Source organism: Balaenoptera acutorostrata, chromosome 16, assembly GCF_949987535.1.
Source record: "Balaenoptera acutorostrata chromosome 16, mBalAcu1.1, whole genome shotgun sequence".
In the NCBI taxonomy this organism is placed as follows: Eukaryota; Metazoa; Chordata; class Mammalia; order Artiodactyla; family Balaenopteridae; genus Balaenoptera; species Balaenoptera acutorostrata.
The window spans coordinates 43,044,274-43,068,300 of NC_080079.1; the positions used below are offsets into that span (position 1 = coordinate 43,044,274).

General features: G+C 34.1%; 1 protein-coding gene and 1 pseudogene across 17 annotated transcripts in view; both read right to left on the reverse strand.

Moving 5' to 3' along the window:
- The window catches only part of PCDH15 (protocadherin related 15), a 755,972-nt gene that overhangs the window by 480,702 nt on the left and 251,243 nt on the right, over window positions 1–24,027 (reverse strand). For all 17 annotated transcript variants that reach the window (XM_028166694.1, XM_028166693.2, XM_057531449.1 and 14 more), the window contains one exon: window positions 11,608–11,768. In XM_028166694.1, coding sequence (XP_028022495.1) covers window positions 11,608–11,768 — 161 coding nt within the window. The remainder of the gene's footprint in view (window positions 1–11,607; window positions 11,769–24,027) is intronic.
- Window positions 6,769–7,641, reverse strand: LOC103009429 (myeloid leukemia factor 1-like; annotated as a pseudogene).

The following is a 24,027-nucleotide window of genomic DNA, read 5'->3' on the forward strand; positions in this document are numbered from 1 at the left end:
AATAAGTATCAAAAATCTACACTTTTATAATAATAAATTAAAATAATCTTATTTGTATGAGAAAAAAAGTTAATTGCCCAAATATAATAATAAGTGGCTACAAACATTAATATGAAAATATAATTATAAAATTTTGAGTTTTACAAAATTTTGAGTTGGCATGTAAAGATGAGTTTACATGCCAACACTGTAAATGGACTACTAGAATAATAATACAAACTACTTCATATGCATTAATAATAGATGAAGAGATAGGTGGATTACAATAAGCACCATTTTATGGGCAAATAGGATGTGAAGTCTAATCATCCTGAGAATGTGTGATAAAATTTGAGATGTTTAAACTAAAACTCACAAGATTCATCAGACATCTGAACGGTTGTTATGAAAAGATAAATTAGTTTATTCATTGTAGTCTCAGAGCGTAGAAATAAGAATAATAAATAAAAAGTATTACAAAGCATATGTTTTCAATATAAGTAGATTTTCTATTAATCCAAAGTGGGACAGAATAGAATGGACTATCCAAAAAATCAAGCCCCATCACTGAAAATCTGCAAGCTTGAGACTAAAAGATAACTTAAAAAGACCAGGTCTTAGAAATATTCTGGAAAGAATTTAAATTATATGACCTCCATTTTTACTACCAGTTTTAAAGTCTTTGCTTTAATAGGCTTTTTAAGAAAAGCACTCCATATTTCAATTGTAAAGTAAAAACAGAATAAATACTTGTACTATTAGCCCTTGGCACACCTCTCAGAAGACAATCAGGTGAAAATTTATGTTCTTCTAAAGTTATTTATCTTATAAATATTGTGAGAGAGACCTATAAAACCATTCCATATCAACTTCTAATTCTATAGTAAGTATTAGCACTGTGACAGAAAGGTCACAATCTTTGTAAGTAGAGGATCAGATGTAGTGTGCTGCAACTTAGTGCCACTTAGTCGCACTAAGTGCCCATAGATTAGATATAACCAGGTCACCTGGAACTCTTGTCACTCTCAACTTTAGTCCCCTATGCAACTGTTAGTAGCATGGATAGTACTTAGCTTGCAATAAATTCCAACCATAATGGATCATGATGAAGGCAAGAATTCCCTGTGGCTAATATACAGCATTCACTGTAATCTCACATTGGAATAGATTCTATTCTGCTCTGTAAGAAGGTCATAAATATACCAAATACAGTTCCACCAAGTCTATTAGTGAGAGTTTAGGGAATCCAAAATGCTTAGGAATGTGTTAGGGAAGTTTTGGTTTATTTTTAATAACTGGGTGGCAAAAATAAGTCATGGCAATTCTATCTTCTCTGATTCTCTTAAATTGCTTCATTCATGAAACAAATCAGAAAAAAAATGCTGTGTATAAACTGTTTGGGGGTATATTTAGGGTGATTACCACTCATATATACCTAGACATGCAAACTATTTTCCAAATTTAAAAACAATTGTTCAGCACAGTACTCTGAATGTATATTTGCTATCTGTATGTTAGTACACATGTGTGAATACATTTTGACATACATAGATAAAGTTCAGGAATGATATGTACCGACCGTTGATGAAGGTTATCTTTGAAAAGTAAGGCCAAGAGTAAAAAGTAAGTGAAGAATTTTTTCCAATAAATATGTATGAATTTTTTAATTTGAAAAAAATTTATTACATTTTTCAATCACTTAAGTTGCAACATGCAAAGTGAAGCTTTTATAAATAATTTATTGATGCAAACAGTGTAGATTATAGCATACATATTCAGTCTAAGGAGAACTGAGTTTTTTCTAGAAACTACATTATTTGGATTGCTTAATAAATAAATGTTTAGCAAACCTGAATAAGAACTGATTTTATTTTTCATAAAGCAAAGGCAAATGTTATTCACTCCTCACAGGAATGAAAGTTTTTTTATCATGATTTTTCTTCCTATATAAATACTATTTTTACAAAATAAAAAGTCTTCATTACTTTAAAAATAAACTGGAGGACAGGGAAAAGAAATAAGACCCAGTGTTTTGTAGAAATGCTCTTTAAATAATGAAACAAAAGTTAACATAAATGGCTGGTCAGAGTTATAAGTGTACTTCATAAATTAAACTTTCAAAATAAGTGGTATATTTAAAGAAGTTCCCTAAAGAAGAAAGTACTGATTTGAAAATATTGTTAGGTATATGTAATATTTAGAAATGTGCAGGTTTTTCACAATCAGTTATTAAGGACATTAAGTTTATTTAATTGTACTTATTTTATGCAAAGTTCAACATGGGTTGGGATTAATATGACATAGTCCTTTTACATTAAGCAAATCCTGTAAAACTGATATGAGATGAATATACGTAACTATAATGTGCGTCAAAAAAGAGTTCTGAGGGAATTCCCTGGCAGTCCAGTGGTTAGGACTTGGTGCCTTCACTGCCGTGGCTTGAATTCAATCCCTGGTTGGAGAACTAAGATCCAACAAGCTGCATGGCACACCCAAAAAAAAAAAAAGTTTTGAAGGCTTAGGAGTTTGGAGTAAGAAATGATGTACCAGCGTTACTATTAGGAAATATTTTATGAACAGAGTAGAAATTTAAGACATGTTTTGGTAGTAGATAACATTCAACTGATGGTAATGGATAAAGGTAATTTCAAAGTATAGGTTCAAAAGAGTATCAGGGTAGGCATGATAAGAAAAAGATTATATTGAGGGAACAGCAATTAGTTCAGTTTTCCTAGATTAGAGAATATATGTTTCTAAATAAAAGGAAAAGAGATAGGCTGCAGCTTGAATCTAGAAAACCTCAAGGGACAGTTTGCAATGAGAATTCATCTACCAACAAGGTCAGAACTGTGCTTTGAGACACTGAAAAACTGGAGAAGGTTGAATCTTGAAATATAGTAAGGAGAACTATTAGGAGATTGTTCCAAAGTCAAGTGAGAACTAAGAGGGCTTGTCCTGGAGTTATGCTGATGGATGCAAATGCGAGACATACTGTGGAGATCAAAGTACAAAACTTAGTAGTTAAATGGATATTGGCCTGGGAATAGAGGTCAAAGCTCTTTGTTCATTTACCAACTTAAAATCCAAAAGAAGAGATGTTAAGATATTCAGCATGTTCCATGCTCTTGGATTGTAAGAATTAATATAGTTAAAATGGCCATACTACCCAAAGCAATCTACAGGTTTATTGTGATCCCTATGAAATTACCCATGACATTTTTCACAGAACTAGAACAAATAATCCTAAAATTAATATGGAACCATAAATGACCCAGAATTGCCAAAGCAATTCTTAGGAAAAAGAACAAAGCAGGAGGCATAACCCACCCAGACTTCAGATAATACTACCAAGCTACAATAATCAAAACAGCATGGTATTGACACAAAGACATATGGATCAATGGAACAGAATAGAGAGACCAGAAATAAACCCACACACCTATGGACAATTAATCTTCAACAAAGAAGGCAAGAATATACAATGGGGAAAAGAGTCTCTTTAGCAAGTGGCGTTGGGGAAGTTGGACAGCTGCATGTAAATCAATGAAGTTAGAACACACCCTCACACCATACAGAAAAATAAACTGAAAATGCCTTAAAGACTTAAATATAAGACATGACACTATAAAACTCCTAGAAGAGAACATAGGCAAAACATTCTCTGACATAAATTGTACCAATGTTTTCTTAGGTCAGTCTCCCAAGGCAATAGAAATAAAAGCAAAAATAAACAGATGGGACCTAATCAAACCTGCAAGCTTCTGTACAGCAAGGGAAACCATAAACAAAATGAAAAGACAACCTACAGACCGGGAGAAAATATTTGCAAATAATGTGACAGACAAGGACTTAATTTCCAAAATATACAAACAGATCATACAACTCAACAACAACAAAAAAAAACAACTCAATTGAAAAATGGGCAGAAGACTAAATAGACATTTCTCCAAAGAAGACATCCAGATGGCCAATAGACACATAAAAAGATGCTCAGCATCACTAATTATTAGAGAAATGCAAATCAAAACTACAATGAGGTACCACCTCACACTGGTCAGAATAGGTATTGTTAAAAAGTCTACAAATAATAAATGTTGGAGAGGGTGTGGAAAAAAAGGAACCCTCTTACACTGTTGATGGGAATGTAAATTGGTACAGCCATTATGGAAAAGAGTATAGAGGGTTCCTCAAAAAACTAAAAATAGAGTTGCCATATGATTTAGCAATCCCACTCCTAGGCATATATCCAGACAAAACTATAATTCTAAAATATACATGCACCCCTATGTTCATAGCAGCACTATATACAATAGCCAAGACATGGAAACAACCTAAATGTCCATCGACAGATAAATGGATAAAGATGTTGTGTGTGTGTGTGTATACACACACACACACACACACACACAATGGAATATTATTCAGCCATTAAAAAGAATGAAACAATGTCATTTGCAGCAACATGTATGGACCTAGAAATTATCATACTAAGTAAAGTAAGTCAGAAAGAGAAAGACAAATACCATATGATATCACTTATATGTGGAATCTAAAGTACAACAAAAATGAACATATCTATGAAACAGAAACAGATACACAGACATAGAGAACAGACTTGTGGTTGCCAAGGGGGAGAGAGAGAGGTGGTGGAGGGAAGGATTGGGAGTTTGGGATTAGCAGATGCAAACTAGTATATAAAGGATGGATAAACAACGAGGTTTGACTGTATAGCACAGGGAACTATATTCAATATCCTGTGATAAACCAGAATGGAAAAGAATACGGAAAAGAATATATATATGTATAACTGAGTCACTTTGCTGTACAACAGAAATTAACACAACATTGTAAATCAACTATACTATACTTCAATAAATTTTTTAAAATGCTGGGATTGTTATGAACACAATTTTTCACTGTTCAAATCTTTTAAAAGTTTGCCCAGTTTTGAGATAAGTATAACAGGACTGTGCCAGAATTATATTTTTTTATTGCAATTTGAATTATTGATTTTATTGTGACCACTATTATCCTATGTCCAATAGTGATTAGAGAATATTGCTCATGAGACAATAATTATAGACTTTAAATTAATAGACTTTAAAACAAAGAGTATAACAAAAGACAAATAAGGGCATTACATGATGATAAAGAGGTTCTCTTTTTATGTTAGGTTATATCTTAAATAAGATATAACATTTTTAAACATATATATACCTAACATAAGAGTGCCTAAATATATAAAGCAAATATTAAAAGGCATAAATAGATAAATTAACACTAATACAATAATAGTAGGGGACTTTAATTCCCCATTTGTATCAAATGGATAGATCATCCAGACAGAAATTCAAAAAGGAAACATTGACCTTAAATGACACATTGTATCATATGGACTAGATAGGTATCAACAGAACATCCCATCCAAAGGAGCAGAATTACCTATTCTTTTCAAGTCCACATGGAACATTCCCCATAATAGATCACATGCTAGCCAAAAAACAAGTCTCAATAAATTTAATATTACTGAAATCATATTGAGTTATTTCCCCACAATTGTATGAAACTAGAAATCAATTACAGGAAGAAAACTGCAGAAAATACAAGCATGTGGAGACAACAACATGGTACTAAAAAAATAAGCAATGGGTCAACAAAGAAATCAAAGAGGAAATTTAAAAAAATACCTTGAGAAAAATGAAAATATAAACACAACATTCCAAGATCTATGGGACACAGTAAAAACAGTTCTAAGAGGGAAATTTATATTGATACAGAAAAATATCAAATAAACAACCTAGTTTTACACTTAAAGGAATTAGAAAAAGAACAAACAAAGCCTGAAATTATTAGACGAAAGGAAATGATAAAGATCAGAGTGGAAATAAATGAAATAGAGACTAAAGAGCAATAGAAAGAATAATGAAACTAAGAGCTGTTTTTTGAAAAGATAAACAAAATTGATCTTTAGCCAGACTCACCAAGAGAAAAAGAGAGAGGGCCCAAATAAAGTAAATTAGAAATGAAAGAGGAGAATTTACAACTAATATCATAGAAATACAAACAATGATAAGAGACTACTACAGACAAGTATATGTCAAAAACTGGACAACCTAGAAGATATAAACAAATTAGAAACATACAATCCTCCAAGACTGAATAAGGAAGAAATAGAAAATATGAACAAATTATTCATGATGAAATTAAACCAATAATCAATAAACTCCCAACAAACAAAAGTACAGAACCAGAAAGCTTCACAACGGAATTCTACCAAACATTTAAAGAGTTCATACCTATCCTTCTCAAACTATTCCAAGACAAAATACAAATGAAAGGAATGCTTCCAAACTCATTCAATGAGGCCAGCATTACCTTGATATCAAAACCAGACAAAGACATTATAAAAAGAGAAAATTAGAGGCCAATATTCCTGATGAACATAGATGCAAAAATTCTTATCAAAATATTAGCAGACTGAATTCAACAAACATTAAAAGGTTCATACATCATGATCAAGTGGGATTATTCCAGGGATGCAAGGATGGTTCAATATTTGCAGATCAATCCAAATTATACACCACATTACCAAATGAAGGATAAAAATCATATGATCATCTCAATAGATACAAAAAAAGGATTTGACAAAATTCAACATCTATTCATGATAAAAAAAAGACTCTCAACAAAGTTGGTAGAGAGGGAATATAGCTCAACATAATGGCCAATTTTTTTTTTTTTTTTTTGCTAAGAACAGTATTAACAACAAGCGATTGGTCTTATGTGTATTACTATGCACCATTACTTTCTCTGTTCAAACAACCAAAACTAAACAAATCAAATGCAATGCTATTCATTTTTTGTTGATTTTCACAGGTGATCCTTTGATGTTGAGTTTGACCACAGAAACATTTGATCTTCTCCCACGTTCAATGGCTGGACTTTGATGAAATTTCTCCCTTCTTTTAAGTTCTTGGGATCCTGAATTCTCATGACCAATGCTTCACATCCCAGAGTTTTCTAGATTGCGCCATTGTCCACTTGGTTTGTACTTCAGAATCTCATTTTGCCACTCATCATCAAAAGCATGAGCATCACTTTCATTCATATTGATGAACTCTTGATTGACCTCTTCATCTCCAGTCTTGCTGTTCTTTGACTTTTTAATGACATGAGCTCGGTCATGAAGATGATGACCAACAGCCATTTTTTCTAGTCCACTCTCAGAATCTCTCAGTGCTCTCCTACTTTCCTTTATTCCTCCTGGAGCCCTGTGAGTTTGAGTTGAGGTCTGGAAAACCTTTGGTTGTTCATCTCCTACTTTGGAATAAGTCATAACTGAGGAAGAACTAAACAAATGTCCATTTGGATCCATTGAAAAGTGACCAAAGTTTCTTTGTAATTCCTGCATACTGTTTTGTATATTTAACATTATTTGGTCCATTGCCTGAAGAGGGTTGACATCTGTACAAGTCAAGGAGTTTTCTCCCTCCTCATGTCTCGTATGGTTACAAGCTCTTCCTCTACAATCAGAGATGCTGAACATGTCTCTTCCAAAAGGTTCAGAAAAATTTCTCATCATCTGTCGCATACTTTCTCAGTGTGCCATAAATGAATCAGAGAAGAAGGGATCATCCTCAAAGCTGCTGCTCAGCAGCCCGAACATCCTGGCTCTGTCTCAGGTGGCGATGTTCACGGACAGACTGGAAAACGATGCAACTTGCCACGGCCACAGCCTGAGCCAGCCTGTTCAATAATGGCCATTTATGACAAACTCACAGCTAACATCATACCTAATGGTGAAAAGCTGAAAGCTTTTCCTCTAAGATCAAGAATAAGACAAGGATGCTACTCTCACCACTTTTGTTCAACATAGTATTGGAAGTCCTAGCGCCAGCAACTAGACAAGATAAAATAAATAAAAGATATCCAAATTGGAAGGGAAGAAGTAAAACTGTCACTATTTGCAGATGACATAATACTATATGTAGAAAACACTAAAGACTTCACCAAAAAATTACTATAACTAATAAATAAATTCAGTACAGTTTCAGGATATAACAAATTTAATATACAGAACTCTGTTGCATTTCTATACATTAATAATGAACTATCAGAAAGAGAAATCAAGTAAACAATCCTATTCACAACTGCATTAAACAGAATAAATACCTAGGAATAAATTTAACCAAGGAGATAAAAGATCTGTACCCTGAGAACTCTTAAGACGTTGATGAAAGAAATGGAAGATGACACAAATAAATGGAAAGATATACCTTTTTTGTGGATTGGAATAATTAATATTGTTAAAATGCCCATACTATCTAAAGCAATCTACAGATTCAATACAATACCTATCAAAATAATCATGGCATTTTTCACAGAACTAAAACAAATAATCTAAAAATGTAAAAAGGGGATGATATCAGAATAAAATGAATACACTTAACTTTGGGAAAAAATAAAATCACTCCTCTGTTTTATTTTGCTTCATTTTTCTCATTTTACCATAGACAAATGCTAAATGTTAAAGACTGGCCCTTTACCTATATATTTATCTCTAAATCTACTGCACAGTAGTTTATGAAAGAAAATATTGAATTAGCAAAACTTTGTTTCCTTTCAGCTCTAACATTCAATAATTCTGTAAAGCATCTATACTCAGCTTACTTTAAATGATACTATATTAAAAATATGTGCTCTGTCTAGTTAATCTTGCCTTGATCTTACGTTTGGTATTACTATCTGGCTTTTCCTCTCTTCTTCCTGATTTCTCTGTCAGTGAGGGTTCCACCATCTTAATTTTGTAACAGAAACCATTTAATCTCACACTTTGATTTTCTGGATTGAGGACATTCTTAATTAACATTATTATTTTTTACCCTGAACTGAAAGAATTTTCCTCATCAATCTTTCTCAACTAATGCTGCCAGGAAAGAAAATAAAGGCATAATGTCTTATTATTTATCTGTCACTCCTTCTATGGTCACAAATTCTACCTGGAAAAAAAAAAAAAGCTGCAAAGTGCCCCTACTCATAGAAGGCCCAAGTCCTGTGTCTATGTTAATTCAGGTTTTGTAAGTCCCACCACCCTATGAGAGTACTTGTACAAAATGGCAATGTTAGATCTTTGTCATGACATTCTTTAACTATACAGGCTTGAATTCACTTAGATAAATAATTATATAATTATTTATCTAGATAATTAGATATAATTATAAATAAATTATCTAAATAATTAGATAAATGTTTAGAACATCTTTTATTTACTATTTTGTCATTATTTCAATAAGTTGATTTGCCGAATGGTAAATACATTGCAAATATGTAAGCACATTTTTGTTTTCTTTTGTTTTGTTTTTCTTTACAGATTTCCCTCTGCCATATTCATTTAACATTTAATATTCTTTAGGTGTCCTATTCTCCAGCATCTTTAGCTAATTTCAGATAGGTGTCCAATGACAACACTTTAATTTATAAAACATCTTTTCAAGTTTAACTTAACCATAGCATTTCTAATCCAAAAGAATATTTTAAATGGAAAGGAAATTATTTTTGATTATTGTGTTAAAGAACAAGCCTGGATGGCTCTTTAAATGATACGTGTGCACATTTTTGTAATTATTTCTTTCAGGTCAAATCAATTTTTAAGTGTATTGCCATGATACTATTTCAGTTTACCCAATGTCCAATAAATGCTGCCCTTATCATAAATTTAAAAAAAAAACAATAATACCAAGGAAACAGATAAGCATCTTAAAAAGTGAAGATAATTTTTGGTAAGTAATTAAAAGTAAAACAATGTTGTAGGTTGGAGAGATGGTATGCATTTTATGAATATTGAAGGTTATCTTTTCCTTTGACTCATAAATCAGACCTAGAACTTGTGCTTTTTAATATCAAATTGAGGAAAAAAAACTGATTCCAAAAAGAAAGTAATTTACCAGTAAACAAGTAAATTATCATAATCATAGGTGATTTCAAAAAAGGAAACAAAATATAAAATGACAGTGGCCTAAAATAGATAAATATTCTATAATTCTCCAAACATGTTACATTATAAAATTCATATGACTTGGATATGAGTGTTCCTACTTAAAGCCAGTAAAGGATGCCTTGTGGGGAGTGGGCAAAATAAGTAAAGGGGGTCAACCATACGATGATGGATGATAACTAGACTTGTGGTGGTGATCACTCTGCAGTGTAAACAGATTTTGAACTATAATGCTGTACACGTGAAACCAGGTGTAATATAATATAGTATAATGTAATTTAAAAAAAGAAGGATGCCTGTGAGTAACACAGCTTGGGGAGACTCTTGCAGCTTGCAAGTTTGTGCCATTATCCAAATTACTTTCATAAAAGCCAGACTTATTATAAGATAAGATAAGGCAAGATAAACTCTAAGATAACAACTGTCCTTATTCCATTTTACACCTTCTTAACCACCCAGACAAAACTGTAAATTGTGGGGTGTGAAAAATGTTGCCATGATGAAAGGACATAATGAGTGAGGGCAATGGTGGAGATGGGAACAGCATCAAGGATGACTTTTTCCCCCCTAGGTTGAGCCAACAGACGCATTCCTATTCTCCACTGATATCCTCCTCTCACATCTGTCCCCACTGCTCAGTCAGCTGAATTATGGGCCTCCCCAAGTGTACAAGGGCAGCCCATCCTGGTGGGAGAGTCCTATTACTGCCCACCTCAACACAAAGCTCTTAAAGACTCTGAATTTTAGACGTGAAATAGATTAGGGATCATCTACCTCACACATATTTAAAGTGGATCATAAACCCTGAACACTGTAGTGATATGATTCAGGTTCACTAGGTTGAATATCTGACATTTCGATTTTATAAAGTGGAAATTTGGGAGTAGGCATGTTTAGATGTACTTCTCAAGTTTTCCCAAGGTCCTGTACAATTACTGGTTATAACACCCGCACACATACATACACACACTTTTCTCTGCACTCAAGACTAGAATGCAAATAAGTGAGACTAAAGTTACATTAGAGAGCTACTTAAATCTACTCAAGTTTTTTAACTTTTTCAGAAAGAAGACATTTAACTTTGGTTATTTAGGTATTATTAATACCTAAATACTTAGGTCACACTGCCTGAGAGCGTCTGGACTGGGACATCGCCAGGAAACTTCTGCTCACCTTCTTTTAAGTTTTTTCAGCTCTATAAGCACATTGCCATTCATCTCTCAACGAATTGTTACTGCTTGAAGAGCATCCTCCTCTTAGTAGTTCAACTAAAGTTTCTGTCCTCAAGCCAATATGTAGTTGTACTCTCAAATTCTGCCATGAATTGGGCTGTGCTTATCCTGCTTTTCCAAGGTTACCACCCCTTTATTCTGAGCACTCTGTTCTCTCCTTATTCAGAAGTCGACAAGCTTCCAGGATGTCAGAAGAGAAACACAATGGTTCTCTCAGACACAGATGGTCCCTCTTACTTTCTTATTCTTCTTTCAAGGAGTTAAAAAAAAATGTTTTTGTTGATGAACACAGAAAATAAACTCAAATTATATAACAAAAATTTGATATATCAACAAATACATGCAGATATTTACATGATGATAAAGTTGTAACAGAGGGACAAAGAAAAACAATGTACTAACATCTCTATCCAGAACTCTGCCCGTGCTGTTCAGGAAAAGCATTTGTTTAACAGGATCCAACAATACCCAGTAATCCATGTTGTCCTTTAAAGAGAGTTCTATGGTTGGGTCTGGTCCTCCAGCAGTCCCCTTGATCAGCATGTTATCCACCAGAATAGTACCTGCAAACCAAAGAGAGTTACTTGAAAATATATTCTACCTGTATGCATTCTTTAACAAAGATCATACGCTTAAACCCCAGCTGACTTGCAAATCTGTTTCAAAACAGAAGATATTCAACTTTATATCTGCCATGATATAGAAAATGTCCTGCTTCAAAAAGGCAAAAATACCTTTAATGCTTTTTATAAATGATATTTTTGGGAGATGAGGTGGGAGACAGATTCAAACACTTGGTGAGTCTCATCATCTATTTCTTGTATCCTTTTAACAGCATGAATCTGTTCCCCACCCTGTCCATCACTTCTCACAGGAGTTATCACTGAATTTTATCCTGAACAAAAGGAAAGCCTATAATAACAGAGGCTGATACTTCAATTCACCCAGTAAGACTTCTGATATGAAAAGAGAGATCCTGAAAATAAGAGAAAGGAAGAAAAAGGAAGAGATAAAGAAGTAGCAGAGACTCCCATGGTGAGAACTGTTTCTTTATCTTTTATCTTAGAGCAAATCCATAAACCATAAATCTTAATGTGAAAGACAAAACTAGTGTTCAGATACACAATAGAAGCCATTCTTCTCTAAGACATGTCTGGGGTACTCAACTAGAACAACATACTATTTTAATGTAACATTTCAATGTTTGCTTTCTTATTATTCTTTCAGTGGGCTGAATTGTAGACATTTGTTGAGTAAGAGCTGAAGCAAGAGATCTCTAATCTCTCCAACTCTGTTAAAGATTCCATCTATTTTAAAAATTGAATGCAAACAGCACTGATGCAATTCAAATCCCCTCTTTTTTCCCATGCTGCAATGATCCCTTTGACAAACAATAATGCACTATAGCTTACAGCAATCATTTTCAGCTGATCCATTTTATTAAACTTACGGCATAAAAAAGAGATGTGGTCATACAAATAAAATGTACCCTCCTAAGGACAACAGAATAAATGGCACATATCTAGAAAATTCATTGCCTTAGGATAGCATACAAGAATATATAGAAAATCTATAAATATGAATCTAGCTTGAAGAATAATAATGCAATATGTATCGCTGTATTTTCATAAGGCACAAAATTGGCTTCAATGTTATATCATTGCATAATTACAAATAAAAGGGGGGGGTCTCTGGAAGATTTTTCTCAGCAAGTTAATAATAATAATAGTAATAATAATAATCTATATTTATCATGTTATTACTAATGAGCTTTATCTCACTAGGGAATGTCGAAATGAACCATTCTTTTATAACAATATATCTAAATAATGTTTAAATACACACTCACACACATACTTTTCTAAATGGCAGATTATTTACTTCTACTTTTTCACATACTAGTACACATATATGTAAATATATGAGTGAAACTGATCCTGCTATTTTTTTACTCAACTAGCAAATATATAATCTACAGATATTACATCCAAAAGTACAGATCAGACAATGATGGCATTTTCTGGTCTACAAATATGTTCTAGGCCTGAGTATACACTCTTTTACAAATACTTCACACAACTAACCTTTGAAAAATTATTTGGCCTGTGTTCTCAATATGTAATTAAGAAATTAAAGGGGATTATATTTTCTGATTAAGAAAAAAAGTATAAGTAGGTCAACTAACATTAACATTTATGCCTTGACTTATAATGCATAACAGCAGTAATAGCAGGTCTTTCTCTAGTGTACATACACTCTATGCAGGTACACGAAGGGAAGGCATAATAAACAATGGTTGAAATCAGGAAAAAGGAATTCACTTAGTTTGACACTCATGTCATAGAAGTGAAGAGAGCTGGCCCTGGAACTGACAGTGTTAGAATCTAATCCTGGATCCACCATTTAAGAGCCATGTGAAAGTGGACAGATTACGTAACTACTCACCTTCAATTTCTCTCTTCTACAAAATCAAAAATCAATACAATAGAAGAGGTATTTTTTATTATAGCACCATGTGTATGTACTTGAAAAAAAAACTTGTATTCTTGTATCGAAAGCACCAATGAAAGCTGAAACAGTCACAATCAAACTACTAGCACAGTTAAATATTTAATGATATTTTCTTCAAACATCATAGTCAATATTTACAGCCTTAAATATTGGGGTTTATGCTTCTTCCTTCAAGAAGCAGGTATTGAGGGTCATTTGCTTCTAAATGCAGATTTTTTTCAATGAAATTGAAAATTTGATCCAGCATTTAGCTTTCTTCATTAATCTACTGTTTTAAACTCAGAAAAATAATTTCACACCTCCTTCATCTGTACCCACAGCTTCTCCATATTAACCTATTATCAATCATAACCACTAATGTAAACTCTACTTGCATTAAATAAAGGTGCTGCAGATTTTCAGCTTTTTTCTTAAGATCTGCTTACATAGCTATTTATTTTTAACTATGATAAAAATGTGCCCAGAATATGTTAAAACATAAATATACTGTAAAATAACATATGAATCAATAAAATCGCTTCCTTATACCAACTCCATTCCCCTATTTACCAATGTGTATAAGATAATTTGCATCAAAGAAGAGCTGTTGGGTTGATCTGATGACTAAATGAGATAATGCATGTGAAGTACTGATTGCAGTCCCTGGTACAGAATAAGCATTTGACAAATGTGAATTATGTTTATTGTTGTTAATGTTATTAATTATATTATACATATTTATATTATATATTAATTATATTATATTAACTCCATTTTGGAAGCAAAAGCATTTGAAACTAAAGCAAAATGACTTATTTTATGTCCCAGAAGTTTTTACAAACCAAGTCTACTCTTCATGTCACAAAGCTAAGTCATGTGTGGCAAGCCATCTGAAGAATTTATAGGGGCCCAAAAGACTTGAATGCAAAGTAATCACTCTGGGAAGTTAGAAGGTAGGGAGAGAATGCTCACTCTAGGTAAACTTCTAAAGATAACTCTTTGTCTCTGGTGGATGGCAATCCACCCAAGGATTGATAGGCAATCCCTGCTATCACTAGGGAGTGACCCACTCTTTCCACTTTCTAACTTCAATTTTGATTTCGCTCATAGAAACTAAAATTAGATTTGATGGCAAGAAAAGGATCTTATTCAACAAATTCATAGTAGTAGTGATCTTTAACTTGAACACTTTTTACTCATCCCCAGCACACATTTGGTTCTATTAGGAACTAAACACACACACACCCACACACACCCACATACACACACACACGTTTATTATAGGAACTAAATCATAACTGGATATTTAATATTTTCCTGAAAATTGTATTTGCTTCTTTAAATAGGCAGTTATAACACAAGTGGGTTACTCTCTAAAAATGCTATGGAGGTGGCAGTGAGGAGAGGGGTCCATTGTCTTTCTAATTAACCTAATTCAATGACTCTGAAAGAGTAAGTTCTACAGGGAAAGAGTAATTGACTGGGTTCATTCCAAACATTAAAATAAGAAAATCACTCTTTGCACAGAACACACTACTTGCTAGAAAACAATTAATTATGCAAAGGTGTATAACCAATATGAATTGCATAAAATCTCTCCCAACAATCTTTCCCCAGTTTAAGTCAACTAGAAGAATGTTCAGCTACATCATATAGGCAGAAGCATCCGCTGCTTTTTCTTGTATTACTCCTTGCAAAAGAAACCATAAACAAAGCTTCCAAATGTACATTATTTGATTAAAACAAAGTTTTTTAAAAAGTGAAATTATAGCTAATATATAGTTTTCCAGTGAGGTTAAACAGTAAGCATGGCCATTATGTAGTTGTTTATTGAGTAAAATCTAGATTCCAAGATTATCAGGCTAAGTAAAACTCTTCTTATGCTCAAATCCTCATCTTTGTTGAAACTTCCCTGGACTTTTCTTGCTTTTTCACACTTCTTGGTTTACAATTATATAAACTACACGTTTTAGCTAAGCCTATGTTCATATCATATCTAGATAACTACTTGGTAAAAGGGAAGGAAATATATGTGTATCCAGCAACTTCATAATGAAAATAGCAATATTAATTGGGCTGTGTTTGAATGCTGGGGATATATTAGTCACATACAATATTTGCTAAAGATGGAAAATGATACCAATCAAGTCAATAGTGATGAAACTAAAACTTACAAAAACTAAAAGCATACTTCTTTGCAAAACTATGTTAGTCTTTAAAATTTATATTTTATTTACTTCAAAAGAACAAACCATTACAAAATGGGCAGCTTTGTTCGAGTGTACTTCACTCATATTACTTAAGTAACAATACCTTTTATTTACTTATATTTTACTTCATGATGCATGACAGGTGATATATCAAGTATGGCATAGGCATACAAGTATAAAACTTTAAGAATAAAGGGATTTTTTTTTCCCTTCTATTCTTAACCTTTTCCTTAGAAATTGATACAAATATCTTGACATTTAGACAATTGCTAGTATCTCTATTCTGTTGTAAATAAAGTATTAAATAAATGTATGTATGTTATGCATTTTGATGTAGAAGGCATGTTCATTTGCTCAACTAAAAATAAGACCATAGAATTTTAGAATTAGAAAAGAACCTACCATCTCATATATATGTCATATATATATGGAAAATGAAGCCAAACCTCTGGTATCTCTAAATTTCCCTACCCCGAGCACTGAAATAACCTGACCAAGGTGGCGTAGCTAATAAAACCATATCCAAGACCAAATCCCAGGTTTACTAATTCATAGTTTAGATATCCTTTCCCTATATCTTGCGATCACCTTGGAAATACACAAACTTTTTAATTTAAATATGAAATTACAGGGACTTCCCTGGTGGTCCAGTGGTAAAGAATCTGCCTTACAATGCAGGGGACGCGGGTTCGATCCCTGGTCAGGGAACTAAGATCCCACATGACACGGGGTAACTAAGCCCACACACAACTACTGAGCTCACGTGCCTCAACTAGAGAGACTGAGTGCCACAAACTATAGAGTCCACACGCTCTGGAACCCACATGCTACAACTAGAGAGCCCACGAACCCTGGAGCCTGTGTGCCACAACTAGAGAGAAGCCCACGCGCTGCAACAAAGAGCCTACACACCGTAATGAAAGATCCTGCACACTTCAACAAAGATCCCGCGTGCCACAACTAAGACCCAATGCAGCCAAAAATAAAATAATAAATATTTTAAAAAATGTGAAATTATGAAAACCTTGTTATTTTTGTTTGTTGTTTTTTTTTTAATTTATTTATTTATTTTTGGCTGTGTTGGATCTTCGTTTCTGTGCGAGGGCTTTCTCTAGTTGCGGCGAGCGGGGGCCACTCTTCATCGCAGTGCACGGGCCTCTCACTGTTGCGGCCTCTCTTGTTGCGGAGCACAGGCTCCAGACGCGCAGGCTCAGTAGTTGTGGCTCACGGGCCCAGTTGCTCCGTGGCATGTGGGATCTTCCCAGACCGGGGCTCGAACCCGTGTCCCCTGCATTGGCAGGCAGACTCTCAACCACTGCACCACCAGGGAAGCCCGTTAGTTTTGTTTTGAGTTCATGGGAAACTCACACAAAAATCCAGTTGATGTATAAATTCATTATTTGGATTTTTGTGCCCTACAATTTTCTGACAACATTTAAAGGGTTAAAATGGAAACAATTCTAAAGTAAGATACAGGGAGAATAGTACAATGTAATTATCAACTACCTGACCTTAGAACTAATTTTCCTAAATTATAGCCATAAGAATAGATATAGATATAGTCTCTGACCTTATAGCTAACAACTCATAAAAGAGAATAGATAGCTGACATTAAGGATAACCCAATAAAACTTCAGGTCAGACTTGGAGTATCAGTTTAAGTAATGAATATACTAGCCTAGAATCCCCTGGGACAAATATTGTACCTTCTTTCCACTGTGGCAGAGGGAAGAATTCTGAAGAAAGAAGCTGGATCCTGAGCTTACAGAAGCTAAAATGGCTCCATGGTAGACAGACTCTTAAGGTACCCCCATATGCCTGGCTCCTGGTTTTATGTGATTCCCGTCCCCTGAGTGTGGGTGGGACCTATGACTTGCTTATAATCAAAATAATATGACAAAGGTAATGGGAAGTTATATTTACATGCACATTATGTGGTTATGTTACATGAGATTCTAGTGACTATCTTGTTGAAGCTCTTTCTCTCTCTTTCCCTTGCTGGATTTAACAAAACAATTAGCCATGTTGGGAGGCCCACAGGGCAAGGAACCATGGCAGCCTTTAAGAGCTGAGGGTAGTCAGATGACAGGCAGTCAGATACAGAAGACTTCAGTCCTACAACCACAAGGAAGGTGATTTTGCCAAGCCTGTGTTACCTTGGAAGCAGATGCTTCCCTAGTCAAGTCTCAGCTGAGACTGTAGCCTTGACAACACCTTGATTATAGTCTTGTTGACACCATAAGTAGAGAACCTGGTTACGCTATGCCTGGACTCCAGGCCCAAAGTAATTGTGAAATGATAAATGTGTGTTGTTGTAAAATACTGTTTATTTCAATATTGTTATGCAGCATTAGACAGCTAAGACAGCCCTAAAGCCAAAAGATCTATGTTCAAAATCTTGGCTCCACTACTTACTAAATCTGTGATCTTAGGCAAGTTCCCCAGACTCTTGTTATCAGCAATATGCATTGTTATGAAAAATAAAGTAATGGATGTAAGTAAAGGCACATAGTTAATAAATAATACTTTTCATCTCACTGTCACTGGGATGGGAGTTTGTATGGACTGAAGCATATAACGGTGTTATTCATACTACTTCATTAAATTTGGAACACTAGCCAGACATTTTAAAATATAATATCACTTTTTTAACTGAGATAGAAGAAGCATACATGAAACCCAACAGAAGAAAAGAGAAGATTGTGCATATGCATAACAGAAAATAAAAGTGGGAGGGGCAACAGTTTATTCACAGTTATCACTGAGAATTTGTCATGAAGCAAAGGCCATTTCTTCCTGGCGTAAATAAAAGTGAACAAGCTAGCAAGTAAGGGAGATCATATTACTGAGGTTAAAATGCTTATCAGCATTTACTTACTCTATCAGCTGGGCTAAATGATAAAATATAAACGCTAAGTGAATTATACTATATCCAATTCACAGGCATATGAAAATGATGAAGGTTCAGCCTCCCAGAATACTGCAAGATTTTATTTTCAGACCATCAAACGGATGCAATTGAAATAAAGAAACAGACCATACCATACATTTTTTTAAAAATATAATGATTATAGAATGGCAGTTAAAAAATTGAGCCAGATCCCCTATTTCCTCCCAGCAGGCAGTTGCTGTTCTCTCCACCTTAAGAAATCTTTTCTCTTGGTTTAAACAAATCCCTATACAACCTTATTGAGTGATCCCATAAAGATCCCCTGCTCTCAAAGCTGATGAAAAATGACGTTCATCTAATGAAAGCACATTCAAGACCGAATGTCTGTTATATGACATTGTTGTGTTAGTAAATGAAGAATTTTTGCTTCACAGCACAACTCCTCAAAAGAGTAGCTCATACTCCCTCTGCCACACCTCAACTTACATGTTTTTGAAACTATTCCAGTTAGGCTTTCAACCCGATGTCCCACCAGAAAAGTTTTTGTCTAGTTCTTATTAAGAGCCTCCACATTCTTAAATTCGGTAGTTGGTTCTCAATCTTCAACTTTATCACCAACATTTCACATGGTTAATCACCCTCTCCTTCATATACCTCTTTTCACTTACCTTTCAGAACACCATATTTTTCTGACTTAGTTCACATCATTGTTTGTTCCCTCATGGTCTCCCCTGCTTATTCATACTTGTCTCCATGACTTTATTCTTTGTATATATTCTGCATTTTTTTTCTTTTTTGATTGTCTCATCCAGGTTTATATATACTCTTGACTCATGACTCCCAAATATAAATCTCCAGTCCAGATCTCTTTTTCCTCTTCTCTGGACCAAAAACACACATCCTAACTGCCTCCTCCACATCTCCACTCATATGTGGAATAAGCAAATCAAATTGAGATCTCATCATAATGAGCTTTCGATCTTCCCACACACATCTATGCCTATTCCTCATGGTGTCTCTCTCACATCAGAAAAAGGAAACTCTTTCTTTGCAATTTTTCCAGGAAGAAATTTTATTAGTCATTGTTGACTCACTGTCTCTCATGTCCCATATCCAGTTTCTGAGAAAATACTATTATATACAGAATATAACCAGATTTGACCTTTTTGCTTTACTACCTTTATTGTTAACAACTTGGTCTATGTCAACATTATCTCTTGACCAGAGTACAGCAATAATGTCCCAAATGATCTTTCTGTTTCAGACCTTGCTCTGTCTCAGTTCATTTTCAACACAATAGCCAGAGTTACCCTTCTAAAATATGTCAGCTTACAACTTTCTAGTGGCTCCCGATCTCCCTGAAAATAAAAGCCAATTTCTTATATTATTCTAAAATGCCTGTTTTGATTCTGTTCTTTTAGCCACTAGCCTACAAACTATTTCTCCAACAGACCAAACACACTCCAAACTTAGTACATTTGCCTTATGTCCTCTACCTAGGATCTCCCTCCCCAGAAAGACACAAAATCTGCTCTTTTACTACCTTCTGCTTTGTACTCTAATATCGCTTCTTCAATGAAGCCTTCTCTAATCACTCTATTTAATGACCTGACATACCATATACAACATATCATTTATACTTTCCTATTCCCTCCAGCAAGCATCTCCCCACTCCAGATTAACTCCTGCATGATCCATTAGGAACTGCAGTTCTCTTAAGTAATGGATTTATTTTAAGCTTATAGATATTTTGAAATTTGTGGCTGGAAATAGTTCTTTTTTTTTTCACTAGCTATCAGAAAGCTTAGATTTAAAAGCATACCTCATCACTGATGGGTGAATATATTATTGTAACATGCATTTTTTAGCCTCAGGTATTTTATCCCCATCTTTATTTTCTTCTTTTATCTCCATTTTCATTCATAACATTATATAATATTTTATACATTTAAAAAGTATCCAGAAGAACAACTGTGATATAAATATATGAAAACAATTAGACAAATGCATTGTTTCCTTTTCTTTTGTTGTTTTTCTTGGGGCTATGGCCCCAGATATGTTATTAGCCTTTTCAGAAAGCAAAATTATAATAAGTACAAAGCAATTAAAAGATCTTCTCAAATACTGTTATGTGCCAAAGTCATCTTATTTTTTCACCTGCTCTAAGAATTAGTATTTAGTACAGCAAGATATATCTTGTATCTGTTCAGAGGTCTCTGTTAGAAATGTCCTTGCACTATGGGCTCCATGTGTACCAAGAAACAGTTACTAAAACTTATCATCTCTTTCTGTGACCTAACAATTTTATTCCTAGGTTCAGACTGAAGAGAATTTCCTGCTCATGTATATCAGAGGACATGTGTGTATGTGTGTGTATAGAACAAAGAGAGAGCCAAACATGGAGGGAAAACAACTCATCTCTGAGGTTTGAGGAAAATGAACGTGCACATACTCACATATTTATGTTCACAGATAGCTTTTTCTGTTTGGAACATAGAATTTAGCAATAGAATAAATTTAACATTGAGTAATATTTCTCTCCCATGTCTTTATAGTTGTCCGGGAGCAGCCATTTTAAACAGTTTGGTCCGATATTCATGGACTCATCGGGGCATCTACCATAGTGTTAGCAATCAGAGAGCTCTGTCCTAGAATTGTGAACTTTAGTTCCAGAAAGAAAGGTCTGTTCTTTTTCATGTGGCTGCAGTTTAAATATAAAGCTCAAGTTTCCTTCTTTTGAAGAAACTTATTTTAAAGGAAAGGAAACAAAAGCTGATATGCACAGGAGGGTGTGATAGTAAACATACAACAGTACTAAGCAGTGTAGATGAGAAAGGAGGTCCCAAGAGTGTGTGAGACTGTAGTTTGTGTTATTCATTTTCAGGGCTAGGTTATTTCACAGGATAGTTCTTTCCACCAGACTCTCGTAACTTAGGCATATGTGTGCTTATATACCCCCAAGGAAATATTTTAATATTTATGAAATAATTTTAAAATACTACTTTTGTAATGTACATTAAGCTAGAGGTTGTATATTTGTAAGTATATTTAGCTAACTTTATTTGAAAATTCATTTATATAATGCTATATGTCCACTAGTAATTATATGAGGAAAAACATCAGTAAGATGAATGAGAGAAGTACATACTGAGCCACACTGGCATTTCTTTATTAGCTTTATCAACAGGAGGAGCACACAGGATTCAGGAATAGTAAGTAAAAGATGTTACTTAAGACTATTCACATTATACATAATTTATGTTCCTTACCCTCAGGCTAAGCATAGTTTGCTCGAACAATGATTCCAGTATAGCAAAGAAATAGAAGCTCATGGAACAGATGTTGGGAACTAATTGTACATGGTAAGTGTTTCTCTCTCATTTGCTTTGGGGATATTCAATGATAATCACTCCTCTACTACTCTTAAATTTGACATATTTTCCTCATTTCTTGTCTCTGCTTAACATTTGAGGTATGAATGAACATCACTGTGGCTTCTATTCCATTCCATTTCATTTTTAAACAACTTCTCCTTTACCTTCAAGCTAAATAACTCATCCAGTAATGAAAAACTCTAATATTAACAATACTAAATTCCTTCTAAGCCTTAAACCTATACCTGAACATGAAATGTTTTAATTATATCACATAATGAAGCTACATGTGTCACAGCTGATATATATACAAACACACAAACACTCAGACAAATGCACATGGAAAGAGAGAAACAAAGAAAGAGAGTGCTGACAAATGAAGAAACCTAAATTTCTTTTCATTACAAGTAAGTATTATGAGCTGTGAATGCCAGCATGGAATGGCAATGTGACTGAGAAAAAGCATGAAAAGACATGAATGGAGTTCTTACTTCTTCAACATAATAGTGACGATTCATAGTATGTTGCTAATCTCACTGTTACCTTAAAAGTTTTGGGGTTTCCCTGGTGGCGCAGTGGTTGAGAATCTGCCTGCCAATGCAGGGGACACGGGTTCAAGCCCTGGTCTGGGAAGATCCCACATGCCGCGGAGCGGCTAGGCCTGTGAGCCACAACTACTGAGCCTGCGCGTCTGGAGCCTGTGCTCCGCAGCAAGAGAGGCCGCGATAGTGAGAGGCCCGCGCACCGCGATGAAGAGTCACCCCTGCTTGCCGCAACTAGAGAAAGCCCTCGCACAGAAAACGAAGACCCAACACAGCCATAAATAAATAAAACTTAAAAAAAAAAAAAGTTTTGACTAGGCAGAAATGGTATCTTACTTTGTGAAGGAGGAAACATCAGTCGGTAAAAATGAAGATATCTTTTATTTCTGTATGAAAAAAACTTTATAAAACGTTATTTTTTATATAAATAAAACTTTTAAAAATTTATAAAAGTAACTTTATAAAACAACAACTTTATAAAAATATTAATCTTCCCTAGTTCTGTAATCTCACGTTTCCCAAATTGAGTTTTTTTAAATATAAAAAATAATGACAGCATACTAAGTCATTTCTCTTGTTCCTGTCTCATAAAATGTAATGAGATGTCTATCAAAAAATTGTGTTGTTGCAAAATGAGAAAGCTTCTGATCCAGCCAGAGTACAGCTAAGACAAGTGTATCATAACTTTTTATCATCAATATGTGATTGAAATTCTTAACATAAGTTTTAAGTTCTGAGAGCATTTTAATTAATAATTTAAGATGTTTGGCTCATTTCCATTTGAATTTAGATTCAGGCACTCTGAAAGCCTGGTTTAATCTGTATATTTAAAAATGCATATAAAATCAGCCTCACTGCATGCAAATTGGGAGCCAACTCTCTGCTCTAATTACACTAGAACTACAAAGTCAGAACAATTTTCTAAGCAGTCAACTTATAAAGTTACTGAATGGGGCAATATAACAACCTCCTTAACTGTTGTACTAAAAAGTTGAAATGCCTATCATTTGAACAGCTGTGTTTCTTATCTCAAGACCTTGGAACAATATCCACCATTTGTGATCCACACAAGTGCCCCTTTCTTCATCAAGCTTTGCCTCATACTTTCAGTATAAAGAGCTCTCTCACTTCTTTGAAGACACAAATAACCCATCAAAACGATTCTTAATGCTCTTATTATATACAAACCTATACCTATTAATATGCACGTGATTTCAATTTCTAGGTTGTACAATTTTGATGGGCAGAGCTGTTCTGAAATTAGTCTTTGTATTCTTCATATCACCTAGTATTACACTTCTACAGTATGGTTTAAT